The sequence below is a fragment of the Apis mellifera genome, linkage group LG14 (genome assembly GCF_003254395.2).
Source record: "Apis mellifera strain DH4 linkage group LG14, Amel_HAv3.1, whole genome shotgun sequence".
In the NCBI taxonomy this organism is placed as follows: domain Eukaryota; kingdom Metazoa; phylum Arthropoda; class Insecta; order Hymenoptera; family Apidae; genus Apis; species Apis mellifera.
The window spans coordinates 5,450,331-5,467,833 of NC_037651.1; the positions used below are offsets into that span (position 1 = coordinate 5,450,331).

Consider the following 17,503-nt stretch of genomic DNA (forward strand, 5'->3'; position numbering starts at 1 on the left):
AAAAATAAAAGTTTTTTTTTCTGAAGAAATTAATATATTTTATGAATGTATTTTAGATTTAAAAAATAAATAAATAAATAAATAAATAAAATAAATCAAAATGCGCCACTCGCAACATCACGTTGTTACGGCACTGGTTTCCAAAGGTACCTACTACCCGCCAGCCACGCAGTAGACCGTCAGTGCACGTTGGCTCATCACGTCGGTTACGTTGTTTTCGTTCCATTAGTTTTGAATTTGACAGTTAACGTCGCAATTTTCGAGTTACGACTTCACCTTTCTTATTTAGTATTATATTTCGCGTGAAACATTGCCTTGCAGCCTCATTTTCTGCTCATATATTTGTTCGAATTGAGTATTGAACAGATCGATTGGTCGTATATCGCAAAATCGATATCGTAAAGGTTAATAACAAGAGATCGAAGGGTGAAACGATTACAATGCCGGCAGACGCGGAGCTCAGTAATCTGCTTAGCAGGAGGCAAAGGATCAACGACGAGCTTGAGGAAGGAAAAGATGTGAAAAAGCAATACAAATTCGTGAACGTTTATACCGAATTCCACGAGTTATCCCGTCGTGAGATCAAGCAGTATGAACAGACTTTCAACAGGTGAGGACCTTCCGTTTCTTTCTTTTCATACCCATTTAAAATTTTATCCGTGGATTGTGAGTAGAAAAAGCCGAGAAAATTTTATCATTTTTCGTCATTCTGAATATAATTCTTAGAACGAATTCCTGGATCTATATTTTTTTCCACTAAGAATCTATTTTCATGGAATTTTTTTTTGTGCGTGATAAAATTTATATAGTATTAGGTCTATATATTTATATACGCAGATTGAATGTTAGATATATATATATATTTTACGAATTTTGTAATATCAATCACATAATGTATATTAAATTTAAAAAACAATAATGTAAAATATTAGAATATGTCTGATTTATTATCTTTTTATAAATCAGATCTTCATTGCTAATAATAATAATAAAAATTAAATGAAAAATTAAAGAAAAAAGGCGGTTAAAAATATAGCTTCATTATTAAAATAAATCCAGTACGTATTATTATATAAAATGTGCATAAAAACGCAATAAGCAGCTTTATAAAGTAATTTCAAATAAATCTATATTTTGTATTGTCGTCTATAATATGTGTAATGGGTACATACAAAATATATTTTGAATTGAAATATATACGTATTGCTTCATTCCGCCATATTTGATTTTTTATTATTGAAGCCAATAATAAATGGCTTTTTGATTCAATAAATTAATATCGAAATAAAAATTTATGCGAATAATTGACAATTAAAATTGGTTGAATATAATATCATTAGTATTGTTCAAAAAATTTTATTCTTTTTCATTCTTAATATAGAATTGCGAGATAAAATACAAAGAAAATCGAGAGTGAATCATGACTTTTGTCGCGTTCACTGTGGTTTTTCTGTTTGTTTGTATTTACTCACTCGAGTTTACGTTATTCCCTACAGAAAGATCATGTTCCTTTGGTCAGATATTTACTTTTTATGTATGAGAATATACAAAATAATACGCAATAATATCAGTTGTAATATAATATAACCTATTTGATTACATTTGGTATTTTGCTTTGATTAGTCATTAAAATACTTCTGTTTATTAATGGATATTTTATTTTTAGCTTACAATTTAATGTACAAAACTTCAAGCATAATATATATAAAATATTGAGAGCATGAAGATATTATTTATTTGGAGCATTTGTTTGTAAAAATTGATTCGAAATACGTATAAGTACATTCTAATTCCATGATTGATATTTGTTTATGCAGTGATTCTCTTTGAAAAAAAAGAAAGAAAAATTGAAATTGAGACATTATGAAATCGCATATAACAATTGGTGGTGTTAATAGTTTCGTAGTGATAAAGAAAAGAATCTTCTCCATGAGTTCATATAACCGTATTGGAGACCAGAACAGACGACCTCGAGGTCTGTCCTCTGTCTCTCTTGTTCTTCTTATAGGTATTTCGGAGTCAACCGGACAGCAGGTTTGACAAGGCAGAAGGCAGGGTGGACGACCACTTGTGGTGCATCCTCGAAAGCCTTGTGTACGATTATTTCGCGATCTAGCTACAAAATTTTAGCGATACAATTATTATTATTTAATCATTATAACTGCTGAAGTTATCAGGATAAAATAGGGAACGCATTTCCGCGCGTTTTTTATTGATTAAAGTGTTAAATAATTAAAAAAATATTAATTGGAGAGAATGAATTATGTCGATATTTTTCATTCATTAATATTTGTTAAATGACAATTTTGATAGTGATACATAATTATCATGAATATTATTTTGAAATTATTGAAGAAAGTAAGTGTTAAAATTTTGTATAACTACATAATTTTAATTTCTATCTTACATCTTTTTTATATAAATGATAAATTATTATAAATTATCATAAAAATTAATAGAAACATATTATATATTATCATCTTATTCAATTTTTTATAGATATCATTATAGATAGATATTTTTTTTCAATCTCATTATCAAATATTTTATGCAAATTCATATTTTTATAAATGCAATAAAAAAATGAAATTTAAGATGATATTTTTTAAATATAATAATGCATACTTTAAATATGTTAACATAATAATATGTATCTATATATTTTTGTATAATTGAATTTTCTAAAAGTTCAACTGATTCATTATTTTTGATATGAACCATATAGTACATTATATCAGCAAACGAAAATAGCTGAACTGCATTCCTCACGGCATAGGCGCTGATAAAACAAACGTCATTCAATTATTTATACGAGATCCGAGTCGATGTATCCGGTACAAAATTTCACCGTGAAACATAAGCACGTGGATGAGGTATCGTACACACGATGGATGATACCTCAACCGGAAAGACTCCTGGTACTCTGCAACGCTATCACCATCCAAGGAGTTGTCTTTGTCTTTAGAGAAACCAGTAAGTACATATCTACTTTTCCTCGCTTGTTGTCTTGGTCTCACCGATCTTACCATGGCCAAACAACTTTTTTCCTCCCAATGAAATTGCAGCATTGAATTTTACTGCACAGCTATGGAAGAATAGTTTGAGTCCTAACTCTATTAAAGTCTCCAGTCTCTAGAGAGTGTAATGGTGCTTTTGTTTTTAGCTTACGGGATCTTGAAATGAATTGCTCACCTTTTATGAAAGGAGTAATGAATATGGAACGAATCTTGTGCTTTTAGAAACTTGTAAGAAGATTTGGATGTAAAGTCTTTATTGATTTTGAAATCTAATGAACAGTTTACGAGAATTTTATGTAGGATTTTCAGTCATGCAATATTGAACAAATTAAAGATAATGAGTTATAAAAATATGGACAAAGAAGTTATATTTGAAGATTATCAAGATTCTAGATTTTGATGAGAATTTCCTAAAGATTTTGTTACAATTTCTTATGTTATAAAGCTGATTTATATAGCTTTTTCTACAGTTTTATAGTGAAGTTTATATACAATTTTTAGATGCTCCTGTTATATTTTGAATTATCTTCAAATAAAATATTTGCTTCAACATCTGTGATATCTATAACATTTCAATATCTTTATAAATGAAGTGAAGAAAAATGATAAGTGATTTATCAGAAAAAAGTAATTTCATTCGAAAGTTAGCTAAAAGTTTATCTATTATTATTTACAAAAAAAAGACATTCTCTCAGAAAAGAGACATATACAATATCCTATTTTCCAACTTTTGGATCAATAGTATCGTTAAAAGTTTTAACGTTTTTCTCCTTAGCAATCATTGATAAAAAAAGTTTCGGAGTTTCAGAGATAAAAATTTATTATATCGATTTTCGTGCGAGTTCCAAGAAATAAAAATTTATCAATTGGAGTACCTTTTGAAGAAAGTTGTAATAAAATAACAATCGATTCTTCAAAAAATATTAGCAATGTTCATTGGTCGATTCTTATGGATTTTTCTTGAAAATATAATTACTATTCCAATCGTATTTTCTGCTTAGAAGTAGAATTTCAGTCATCAAAGCAATGCAAGTACTACTCACCTTACCATCCCACATGTGAGTGCAATTTAATCCTATAGTCGTAAACATTCTGTAAAGAAATAGTAATCGTTTTTAATAGCCATTCAAACTTAAAAACACATACTTATGAGCATTTTTTGTCTTAGGATAATGTCGAGCATGTATGCTGAAATGATTAAAGGATGTTTTTTTATTTTCTTTCTTTCTTCTTTTTCTTCTGATAAGTATTATTATAAGTTTAAATTTTTTTTATTTTATAATACTTAAAAAATTACATACTTATAATCCAGTCTCAATTTATCTTAAATTACAGTTAAACAATTTCTCAAGATACTAATATGATATACAGAAGAAAAATCAGGTCTCTTGATATATATACAATATATACATAACTTTCATTTGCGTTTTCTGAATTGAGAGCGATTCATTATGTTCATAAATGTATATTCAATTCAATACCGCATTTCATTTAAAAATTTATCAAGTGAATTAAATGCGAATGACAAGCTCAGCAACGTGATGAATGAATCAGAATCGCATGTATACATTATACTACTTAGAGACGCGTGTGAATCAAAACGTTACGTAGGTTACGTACGCTTTACCTATAGTTAGTCACGAGAGACGAATTCACTGTGCATGTTCCTCGATCACTTCCTGTATAGCGCGACGTAACCTCTGTCGCATATGAAATTTGGAAACGGCCAGACTTTTGAACGTGTCTACCATGAAAAATAATTTTCTTGCACAGTGTATACAAGCAGAATACAAGCTGGAATAATGTAATGAATACGTTATATCATGTTTTATACTGGTTTTGAAGATTGTGTACAACTGTTTCATAAAAAAGACAAAGAAAGAAAAAGATTAATCATCATATAGCATGCAGAATATGTATACTTCTGACGCATATAATTTAGTGGCAACAAATGTTCAATAGATCTGTGTCTCTTGCTTCTTGAACAGTTGGCCATCTATAATTTATTGTCGGCTATAACTTATTATTGATTTAGCTGTTTTGCATAATCTAACAATCGATTTATCAATTTAATCATTGATTTATTAAGTCATTGGTTTGGAAATTCTTGAAAATCACGAGGTAAGAATAGATTTCTTTAATTCGTAAATTGATTATTTTAAGTTTGAGAGTATAAATGAGGTGGATAGTGAAGGATAAGCGCATACTACAGGAGAAAAATTTGTTTGAAAAAGATGATAATAACATTTTATAATGATAATAAAATGTTTATGAAAATATTTTAATATTAGAACATGTTGTTAAATGAAGTTAGAATATTATACGTATGGGACCAGTTATGAGACTGGTAATGAAAACTGATCATCCAACAAAAATAAACAGCTATGAGATATTCTTCAAACAGATAACCAACTAGCATTATGAATGACAAATAATGACACATTAGCGACATGACATTAAGTAGCTGTCACACAACCAGCTACAACATTTACAATTTAAAAGCGGAAGTAATTTATCGTGATATGTATTATTGTTCTATGGCGCTAATATTCAATAATATTATGCGCTATATATGATCATTGAACGCCATTATAATTTATATTATATATATATGAGAATGATCAGTATTGCGATAATTATCTTATGTTTGAATATTTTCATGATTTTTTTTTTAAATCACTGTGAAAAGATAAAATTAAAAGAAAAAATTAATCCTTTGGTAAAAAACGGAATCAAAGAAGGAATAATTATTAGTTAAATATTAAATAAAATGCAAGATCTACATTCATATGATACTTTTTATTCAGAATTATTTTTCAAGCAATTTCTCAAAGTCTTTTTACACTCTAACATATCCTGTATTCAATACATACTTAATTAACTATAAAACTATTCATTATAAATAATTGTGAAAGTAAAACAAATATCTAATTCTCGTGGAAAGAAAATGATTTCTAGATATTAAGCAAGAAATAAAAATACATAATGATGAAATATCGAGAAAACCAATGTAATGATAAATGATCAAGTAATATTTATCACGGTTGAACGATTATAAATACGTATATCTCATTTTTATATCAGATCTGATGTGAAGATTCGTTAACATTTAATAGTAAACGTGTACTTTGTCATTTTCTCTTGGATGCAACCATGTAGATTATAATTATCTTCTAGTTCCGGTTTCAATAGCTATCTAACCTCATTTTACTTCAAATTTCTATTATCTTGTAAATAATTTTAAGAAGAATAATTTTTTGAATTAAAAAAGATATTTTTAAAGATTTTATTAGAAGAAAATGAATTATTTCATTATGATAAAAGTAGTAAAAATTTCAATTTAATTTCATATTTTCAAATTAATCATAAATTATATGAAACTTTTAACATTTGTAATTTAACAAAATAATATTAATTTAACAGATATAACATGGAACGTTAAATAAAATTACTCAATTTAATAATATTTATTTATAGTTCTCCATTTCTTATTCGACATATTAGTGGAAAATATTTCTCAAGCATTAAGATACATTTAAAATCGCTTAATATCGATTTGAAAATCACTTTTTAGGAGTAAGAAAGTCATTAAAAATCTGGAAGTTTCATCAAACATGTACATGATGTGTCAGCATTTGCGTGAAATTTCTATCGTTAGAAATGGCTGGGCGGACAGATGTAATTACATCCGAACGAATAGAACAGTTTTCTGAAATACTATCTAAAATACTTAGAAATCGCGTTGTTGTGAAATTCGTGAATACCGAAAGACCTTTTACTTTTACACGACAAAGAAACCGCGATACTGCTTGTTATTTGCCTCGATTGCGGTTCAAATCGAACTATATTTTTTGCATTGTGTAAAAGATCTTTTTTTTTGCGGTTCGATGGTTTGGTTTATTCGACATTTCATCTTAACCAGAGATACTCGGTTAAATTATGATATTAGATCGATCTACAATTTTATGATTGGAATATGTTTGAAAATATGAAATTGAAACTAGAAAGTTGCTTTCAAATGTTATTTTTTTATTAGTGGATATTAAGAGCAAAAAATTATTCTCGAATAGTCGCTCTCAAAACGTTCATTTGCGAAAAATATTCATGAGAACAACGATCCAAAAGAAGAATTTTCATATAAGGTATACATTATAATTCATTTAATGTATAAATCGAGTAAATCTTAATTATATATCGTATTTTCTTCATTTTCTCGTAGAATATATAATCGATCGATAATTTCCACCACGTAAAAGTTGGGATTCACTGTTATCAGAAGAAATAGGTTCGTACGGAATGCGGTTCTAAGTTTGGGAAACTTGTACAACGAAGGTAGAACCGTTACTTCAAAATCATTCGCAACAATCATGCGTACTGAATATATAAACGGTGATAGATATTTTATTCGACGACACGACCATGAAGATATTTCATATCGATCAGGTTCGATGCTTTTATGGTTAGCTTTTATTCTGAAACAATGTCGGATATTTGCGTCAAGAAGTGTTAACCTAATTTCTTTCTCCTCATTATTATTAAGAGGTTATTATTAGAGGGATGATGAAGATTGATCGGTATTCCTATCGTATCATATCTATCTTATTGATCGTTATCGTGTTTACGTTACATTTTGTTACTTTTTAAGCTTCTTTAACTTTTAAAAAAAATGTATTCCATTTTTAAAACAACTTTTTGTACAGTTGCATTAATATGATTGCAAAAATTCTTTAAAAATTGAGACAAAAATTTAGTAACTCGATAACTCGTAACAATACATGCACTTAGGTATATATTTATGTATTAGCGTTAATTTAGAGGTGCTGTTCATTGTCTTCATATAGTCTAGAGACTCGTATTTGAACAGTTAGTCATTATTGTCATACCCTTCAGCCGGATTTAAGGGTGTTTCTCAGAGTCAGCGAAAATCAAGTGCATTTTTAACGCACGAGACCAACTCGTGTTAAGTATCGTGCACAATAAAACCGTTTCGTCGACTTTTTCATTCTTATTCAACAGTCATGCTCAATTGCACTTTTCTTTATACCGTTCCTCTTTTGTCACACTCTCGGTCGCGTAATCTTCATCGTGCATCATGCTGGATGCATATTTTGCTTAGTACTTTGTACACCGGTTATGATTTTGAGCTGTTCAAATTGTGAAATTTGAATTATCTAATCTCAGAAGTCTCTATTATATCTGTATTTGAATATGCAATTTGTATCTTGATTCTTCTAATTTTTAAAGAATAATTTTTAGGAAACTTTAGCGTTTACAATCACTTACAAAAATCTTTGTCTATGCTACAACTATTTTTATTAAATTTAAAATTTTATTTTAATTTTACTGTGAAATTCATATTCAAACTTATCAAATCATTAAATTTATATTAATTATTTGTATTTAATAAATAATTAATAAATAGATTGCGAATGTATATACATCCACAGTCTATTAATGAAATTGATCAATAAATTTTGGATTAAAAGAAAAATTTGTTTCCAAAGGTTAATAAATGATAAAGAGCAAAGCAAATTTGCAACTTTTTGGTGATCGTGAATAGAAGAAATCGAGTAGTTGGAAAATAACATTTCAGCGCAAAGCCGCGGAACAACGATGACGTCTTTCTGAATACAAAAGAAGAATCTCTGCATCGATCTTGGAAAGAATGGTAGTAGAAGGGTGAGAGGAAACATATCAGGCAAAGTACCGACAGTCACCTTGACCCAGTTCCCTCTGGGATAGTCTTGGGAAACGATGAAGAACGAATCGAGCACGACCAATAATGCAAGAATTGATTTTGCGATAACAATAGTTGGCTACTGTGTATAGTCGCAAAGTAACTGACCTGATTTTAAATGATCCGAAATGACACTTCTGAAATGATCTTTTTTTTAAAAAAACTTGGGCTAGAAAAAGAAAAGAAAAGAAAAGAAAAATACCGATATACCAGTAATATCACGAAAATTGATTTTATTTTATTTTTTGCCTCTTTTTTAAATTTCTTGACGAAACTGTAATAAATGGAGTGTCAGGGATAGAGATAAAATTTTAATGGATCGAAAGGTCAAGCATGAAATAAAAGTCATCATCGTTTCGCATCTAGCTTGAGAAATTTATAATATTGAATTGAAAGTAAATTATTATTTTCTTTCAATTATGTTAAGTCGTGATATATAAAATTAGTCGAATTTTATTTTATCAAAGAATATTTTATATTTATCAAAATATTGTTCTCTTATTAAATTGAATAGATATAATAACTAGCTTGAGTATATAAATTGAATAAAAATGATAGAAGACTTAGAAAGAAATTATGCTATTATAAAGTTTTATAATTAAGTTACGTGATAATATACTTATAGATAATGCATAGAAATATTAACAATTATTTTATAAATATTAATATGTACATAGAAAAATTTAATTGACAAACTAATCGATTATTATGCATGAAAAATTTAAGAAAAAAAATATTCCAAAAATGTGATATTTATTAAAACTATTTGACTGGACTAGAAATTAGTATTCATTATTATCATTCGAATAATTTCGCTTCTTTGATTACGTGAATCGAATGTCGAATCATTGAAAGATTACATTTCACCATTACGTTGTTATAAGTCTTTCAAACGAGACGTTCACATCGGTATTCGTGGATTAAACAGGCTTATCAATTCAATATTCAAATTGGCTGTGAAATCGCGAATGAATCACGTATAAAAGGAGAGATAGAGTTCACCAGTATGTATATATATATACACCTATACTCGTCTCCCACTCATATTGATCAGAGCCGTTTGACCGTGCTTATAAACGTGTAACCTCGACCTTCAGACGATTCTTTCTCTCCACTTCGGCCAAAAAGAGCTTCTTCAAGTTTATACCTACGATCAAGTTTTACTTATACAATATATTTGAAGGAAATTAAAACAAACTTTATTATAAGAAAATAATTAATTATATATAAAAATCATTAAATAATTCAGGAATATTTGAAAAATTACAACAAAGAAAAATTGTGTATGATTTTATATTTACTTATTGAAAATTTTTATTAAGAATTTTATTAACATTTGTTAATTTTAATATTTTTCTTCAAATTTATATTGTACATGAATATTGAATTTCGAAATTATCGTTAAAGTAACCATTAAGTTAAGAATTATTTTTCCTACGTATCACATCCTGGACTGGAAATTAAACGTATGTTAATCACATAGAATTATATTACGGAATCTATACATGTATTAATCGCAATGATTTAAAAAATCTTGGAAAAAACACAAGATAGGTCGGATATCATGAATCATCGTGAATTTTATCCGCGAATATGGGTATAATAACGATTATGCAACACAATTTACGTATATCAAATTACTATTTTTTGCAATATCAATTGATCAAGAGAATTAGAACCGGTTTAACAACTTTTCCAATCATATGTGTCAGAGATTTTATCCTCCGTTTGGCCTGATTATACTTATGCGATGATTAAAAAAAAAAAAAAAAAGAAGTGATTATTTAAACGCGAATGGTTATCTGATAAAACCGTTATCACGTCTGTAAACTAGAGATGGAGGAAGTCGAGCGATATCCCGCCCGATTTTATGGAGGAATTTCAAGATTCGTTTCAATCCTAATTCGAAAATCTCGAAAGTATAAAAGTTTATTGATATCGAAATATCTTGGAAAAAAAAAATCCAAGTGCTATAATTTTTTATATTGAATTAAAAATTAAAATTCAAAAAAATTATATTTTTAATTTTTGTCGATAAAACGTTACATTGTATTATGTCATCGAATTTGCATCAAAACATTTTATAAATATCGTGGAACAAGCGATAAAAAATGTTCTATATATATCTTTTTCCAGCCATGATGTTTCCAGTCCATGAAAATTTTCACACTTGGATCAGATCAAACTGAATTCCACGGATGTTATCGAGCGATGTGGTTCGTTGATTTCGCATGCAACATGCGGTATATAATTCCCTTGGAAAGCTATTCGCGAGTTGGTTATCGGGATCGTTTACACGGAAAGTCGATTTCACGAGCTTCCGGCTCGCGGACAGATCTCCAACGAACTCCTTAACCCGTTGACATTCTCTTATTCCCGATTTCGAGATCGGTACACACCAACGATTGTCGATCGTTCTCACGTCCTCCCTTCCTCCCATATAATTGCGTTACACGCTAATTAAAGTAACGAGTTGCTCGATTAAAGGGGGCCAAACGCTTTCGTTTGCATTCATTCAGGAGGAGATACTCGAAAAAAATGCGGCCAGACGTTGGTTGGGAAGTTTGTGAAAGAAACTTGCCAACAGGATATACATATTTGTGTTTCTCCAATATTTTTACCCTCGAATTTTAGTGCAACTTGATCGTTTTATAATATTGTGAGAAAAAATATGTAAGTAAAAGATGTTGAAAAAAATTGATTTTTAGACTCGTGAAAAATATAACGTGTCTTTTTTCTTTTTTCGTTTTCATAAAGAGATTTTGATTGATGTGATGATTTAATTCGTGGCCATCAGTGATCCTCATGGGGGCTACAGTGTATTGGGGGGTTCAGATGGTGATTCAATATCTCCTCCTGACTAATTTGTTAACCCTTCAACGGATGTGGAAATTTCACGTACAAATTTAACTCTTCTATTATATTTTTAAATGGTTTCTGCCAGCAGTTAATTTCTAATATTTTTTTTAATTTTTCCAATCTTTAAATACATAACAGGAGTAAAAAATATTAATTATTGTTTTATTAAAATATATATATATATATATATATATATGTTTCATTTAATCAATGAAAATTTTAATCGAGAATTAAGTTTCTTCCGCGATCTCTATACTGATCTTTATCAAAATCATCACTTAAATAATTCATAATTAATTATTTCACAGATTCGATGACGGTCACGACGGATTTCTCGATTTATCCGAGCTGAAACGCATGATGGAGGTTTTGGGAGCACCGCAGACCCATCTTGGTTTGAAAGCGATGATACAGGAAGTAGACGAGGATGGCGATGGACGCATTTCCTTCCGTGAGGTTTGCAATAATTTCTTATCTTGATTACCGTTCATTTTCGAGAAGCTCATTGAATGCGCAGCTACCAGTTTCAACCAGTTTTCCTTCCTCTATTGCGAAATATAATAACACGTAAAAAAAGCCGGAAATAATTCCATATTTATGTAACGATTCGTTACGGAAATTGATCGTGAAGTATACTATTTTCACGAATACTTTCGTTATTCCAAGTTAGTTTCACCATTATCGTTCGATAGATCATTGGAAATACGTATTCCATAGTAGTAGATTAAAATCTCGATACTTTCGAAATTAAAAATATTCACTTTTTTTTCTCGAAAGTTGCCAAGAATTTTGATTTTTAGATTCGTTCAAATTCGAAGATGGCCCACTTAAAAGGAATTACCTAATAGAATTCTTTGCATCTTTTTACTTTCCAATGTAGAAATCGTTTTTATTCCTCTCCTCGACGAGCATCGAGTTTAACGCGTGGCAGCACGTGCCATGTACACACTCCATAAAAATAGTGCCGCCCCATGGGGTGCTCGACGCGATGCTCTTTCACCATGCTCTGTGTTTGTTCTCCATGTGTGGCCCTGGCACATTTGTGGGGGTCAAACCGTTCTATTTCAGTGAAATACACCGAAGTAAACTTCTTTTTCGGAATAACTTAAAAAGATAAAAAGAGAAGCGCATGCTAAATACGATCAGAATATTGAATATGAACGTTATACGCGTGATAAGTAGTCCATGGATGTTTGTGGAGTTGTGAATAATTTTGATATTGAAAAAAGTACGATACACGAATAAAAGTTGGGTCATTCGAAATTTCGAAACTGTTCGAAACTCTAGATAAGGAATAATTCATATAAATAGCTTGCAGGAATTTCTGGTTTAAAAAATTTATTTTTATCTATTCGAATTTATCTTTAGACTTTAAGAGTGATTTTTATTTTAATTGAAAGATAAAGATTAAAATTCAATATTCGTGTCTTAAAGTAAACTAGAATTTAACAGTTTTTAAAAATACTCGTTCGATACTCTGACACGCATGTTTCTATTGTTTTAACGATCTTATTTAAAGAAAGCGTTCGAATATTTTCCCTGACTAGCGTATTCCATTGTATCGCGCTGCATCGAATGTCGCAACACCTGTTGAAAAATCGGGAGCGTGCGAAGTGTATTTTGCATGCTATTAAAAGAAAACTTTCGCTAAGGAAATCGATGTGTCTATGTCGCACACAGAGGAGAATGAAGTGCGAAAGATACGCCAAGAAGAAAAGTCCTCGATGCAAATGCATACCTGGACGTTCCTACGTGACTTTTCATGGCCTGCGAACAAAGCGTTCGATCTCCATACACGCGATCGCCGCCCGTTTCATAGATCATCGTGAATCACTCCGCGTCACTGAACTCGACCGTGCTGACCAATGTTCCACCTTCCGTTCCTTACTCATCGCTTCCTCGATGCAGATCTCGCACAGTTTTATATCGAAGTAACGAACAACGGCTGCTAAACGTTTCCGGCCGAATAATGATAATAATTTTATTTCTGTTTTTTGTCACATACGCTATGGATAAGTTTTTAACGAAATAGTATTTTAATAACGTAGTATTTTATCGCATATATTTTTTTTATTATATGAAAATTAAAAAATAAGATTCGTGTCTTAATTTAATGTGAAAAGAGAATGATATTTTGTATCGATTTTTATTTAATCGGTAAATCGATTCGAGATAAATGAAATGTTTGTATAATGATTTGATAATCTCACAGGATAATGTAGAAATTTTTATCGATATGGAAAAACATCGAATATAATAGTCTATCTAAGAAATCTTCTTTTTAAATAATTTTTTCAGATTTTAAAAACAAGATTTTGTAAAAGAACTTCTTCTCTTCTAATAGTTATACATTATATGATTCGTAACTTGTTACAGTTTCTATTGATCTATCGTAAAGCACGAGCTGGTGAATTAGAACAAGATTCTGGATTGGGGCAGCTTGCACGTCTTACAGAAGTCGATGTGGATGAAGTAGGAGTAACAGGAGCTAAACATTTCTTTGAGGCTAAAGTATGAATAATTTCTTAAATTTTTAATTATCGAATTGTCTGAAATTATAATAATGAAATATTATTTTTTTAGAAAATTTAATATTCATGTTGTCAGTAAATGAATCAATTATATGGATTCAAAGTTGCAGATCCCAATACAAATTAGTTATTATAATTAGTAGAAAGGAAAAAAATAATAAATAATTTAATACTTTGAATCAGCAAATCATTTTATTTAAGTATATATATTACAATATTTTTAAATTGATCTCTCTCTCTACAATATATCGATAATCAAACTATAAATATTTCGCATTGTTTCGTCATAAAATTATTATTGAAAAATCGATTAATAAACTTAATTTTTTTCGTTTATGTATATAAAAATTTTCGATAAAACTTCAAATCTGGAAAACAGTGATACAACAAGTCATAGCCATGACAAATTCAAGATTCACGAAAGCGTATCCGTGTTAATTATCCGTTTCCTGATGCATCAATTACCGTTTTCACAGATCGAGCAACTACGGAAGGCGAGCAAATTCGAAGATGAGATCCGCATGGAACAGGAAGAACGAAAGCGAGAAGAGGAGGAGAAGGCAGAAAGACGAGCGCAATTCAGACAGAAAGCAGCTTTATTTGGCAATTGAAAGTAAAATATGCGAATCGAAAGTGTTGAGCTCGTTCTCTGTACTTTAGCGAAATTACAAACGAATTTTTTTAATTCGATTCAGTAATTTCGTACAGAAATTGGCCCACCAAGAGAATTACGTAGATCGAATATAGTTTTACAATAGCATAATGCTGAAATTGAACGAAAAAGTTTTTTTATTCTGATTTATATTAAGTTCATAGAAAATTTTTAACAAATTGAAATATATATATATATAGAGTGATGTTATTTTTAAGTTAACTTTAATAAAACTTTATATATTGTCAATCGAATGATGAATTGCATATTGTTGGATAAATTCATTTATTGGAAAATTTTCAAAATAAAAAAATTTCAAAATAATTTTAATAAATTATACGACTTAAAATTTTATTAAATATTTAATAAAATTAATATGAAATTTATTTGAAAGAATAAATTGTATTTATCGTTGCTAAATTTTATAAAATGAAATTTTTTTAAAATAATATATTTATTGTAAATCATATTTGAATCATGTTTGGCAATATATTAAAATTAAGAATTATCGATATTTTATCTTTTAATTTTATAACAATATATAATAAATATTATCTGTGAAAACAGAAAAAAATTTCTTATAGGCACATTTTAATTTTATAATCTTTGCGATGTTTTTTAAGTTTTGTTTTTAAGATTTGTCTTTCACAAATTTACATATTACGAATATTTCATATGATTGAAATTGTTAAAGAATAAGAAGATAAAAATTGAATGTTTTATTAAAGTTTCTTTTAATATTCTTGGATTATTTTGAATATATAAATTAGAATTATAAAACTTTTAGCAAATGCACGACTGATATTGATATAAGTATATCTGAATTTGATGTGTACATGTATATAATATATATATATATATATATATATATTAATTTATACGATAATTTGATTTTATGCAAAGATATGACTTCAAAAGGAAAGCATTTCGCAACATGTTTGATTTTTTTTCTATTGTTTCTAAATTAAAATATAATTTTATCGAGAATTTTTTTAAATTTTTCTATATCCATACATTTCTACAATATTTAACATAATTAAAATACATCGAATATTTTTTTATTGATTATAAGACTTCAATAATTATGCAATTATATTTTATCGAAAAATTAACATTATTCACATTTTAAATCAATATCAAACGAAATATTATAATAATATATATATTATTTTATTATTGATTCAAAGCTGAATAATATTAATTCTTTGATGAAATATAATATAAGATAATTTCAAATTATTTTTATACGATTTTTATAAATGTGTTTCACAAAAATATATTAATGTATAATTGTTGCGAATTGTACATAATGAAGTATATAACTTAAATAAGTTTGTAAAATTACAGATTGTAAATAAATTTTTTGTTCTAAAACATCTTTTAAATATTTTAATTAATAATTAAGATAAAATTATATTATTTTATTACAATTTTGTATATGTACAAATTGCATTAAGCTTGCGATATATATATGTATTAGCATATTGCAAATTAATGTAAAATAAAAAACAAATAATTAATTCAAAATTAATATATATAAAAAGTTTTATTATTATAATAATATATAATTTTTCTTAAAAATAGAAAAATTTCGTAAACTATATTTTCTCGAATTATATTCTCTTAATATCAAAATCAAAATTTATAACACTAAAAAAAAATTCTTGTTCAAACTTATAATTTTGTATCACAAAAATATAATTGAAAAAGAATAATTCAAATTCAAAATTTTTCTTGATTATAAGATAAATAATATCTTTTATCGATTTTTTATAAATTTATATTGAATGAATATAATTTGAGAAGTGAAAGAATGAAAAAATTTTTTAAAATTTAATGTAAGTATTTACTTCTTTTATATTCATATAATAATTATTCATATACATTTAAAATTAAATATATTTTAATCATTTTTTAAATCTAATTATGAAATTTAATATACTTATCTTATTAAACTACAAATATATATATATATATATAAAAATACAAAAATATATAGAATGTGTATATATATGTAGCATATATAATAATTATGTTATAAATTAACAAAAAAATTAAATTAGAAAAATTTACATATTCGTGGTGCCATCTCGCGTTTGGACATTGGAAGTTCTGACTTATTAGTAGGAACATAGAATATGCAAGGAGGTATTCGTGACGTCACAAACAAAGAAAGTTTTGTGCGAGAAAGATAGATAGATCGCGTGCCACTAATTTTAGTTATACGGCTCCTATTATTTCTCACTTTGGAAGACATTACATTAAAAATTAATTAATTATTGTTTTTTTTCTAATAATTTCTTTACTTTTAAACTCGTATGTTAAAATTAAAATCTCAAACAATTTTCTTATATAAATTTTAATGAGAAATTTTTTTTCATTTAATTAATTATTAACGATTAAACTGACATAATCAACATATGATCGATTTTTATATAGGTTCGTTATTAATTTTATATTATTATAAAATTTATTTTTAAATACAAATGTACGTATTTCAAACATTGTTTTTTTATCTATATTTTCATATAATTTTTATTTATAATTTTATCATTATTTAAATGAATAAATTGTTTGTTTATTACTCGATCACAGATCAAGAATTTGTAATTGAGATATATTCTATGATTATCATTAATAAATAATTAATTGAAAAGAATTTCTCGTTAAAATTTATATAAGAAAATTATTTAAGATTCTAATTTTA

General features: G+C 27.7%; 1 protein-coding gene across 1 annotated transcript; it reads left to right on the plus strand.

Annotated features, from left to right (window-relative positions):
• Positions 1 to 164: 164 nt before the first annotated feature.
• On the plus strand, positions 165 to 14,834 carry LOC552261 (EF-hand domain-containing protein D2 homolog). The gene is made up of 4 exons (XM_624637.6): positions 165 to 610; positions 11,922 to 12,069; positions 13,990 to 14,124; positions 14,621 to 14,834. Exons 1-4 carry the CDS (start codon positions 441 to 443, stop codon positions 14,753 to 14,755), a joined length of 588 nt encoding a protein of 195 aa, XP_624640.1. The 5' UTR covers positions 165 to 440; the 3' UTR covers positions 14,756 to 14,834.
• Positions 14,835 to 17,503: the final 2,669 nt, after the last annotated feature.

Excerpts from the sequence above, each read along its gene's own strand:
- LOC552261 (XM_624637.6), top strand. The coding sequence starts at position 441 with ATGCCGGCAGACGCGGAGCTCAGTAATCTGCTTAGCAGGAGGCAAAGG. Across the intron at positions 611-11,921 it reads TATGAACAGACTTTCAACAG|ATTCGATGACGGTCACGACG; the intron begins GTGAGGACCTTC and ends ATTATTTCACAG. Across the intron at positions 12,070-13,989 it reads GACGCATTTCCTTCCGTGAG|TTTCTATTGATCTATCGTAA; the intron begins GTTTGCAATAAT and ends AACTTGTTACAG.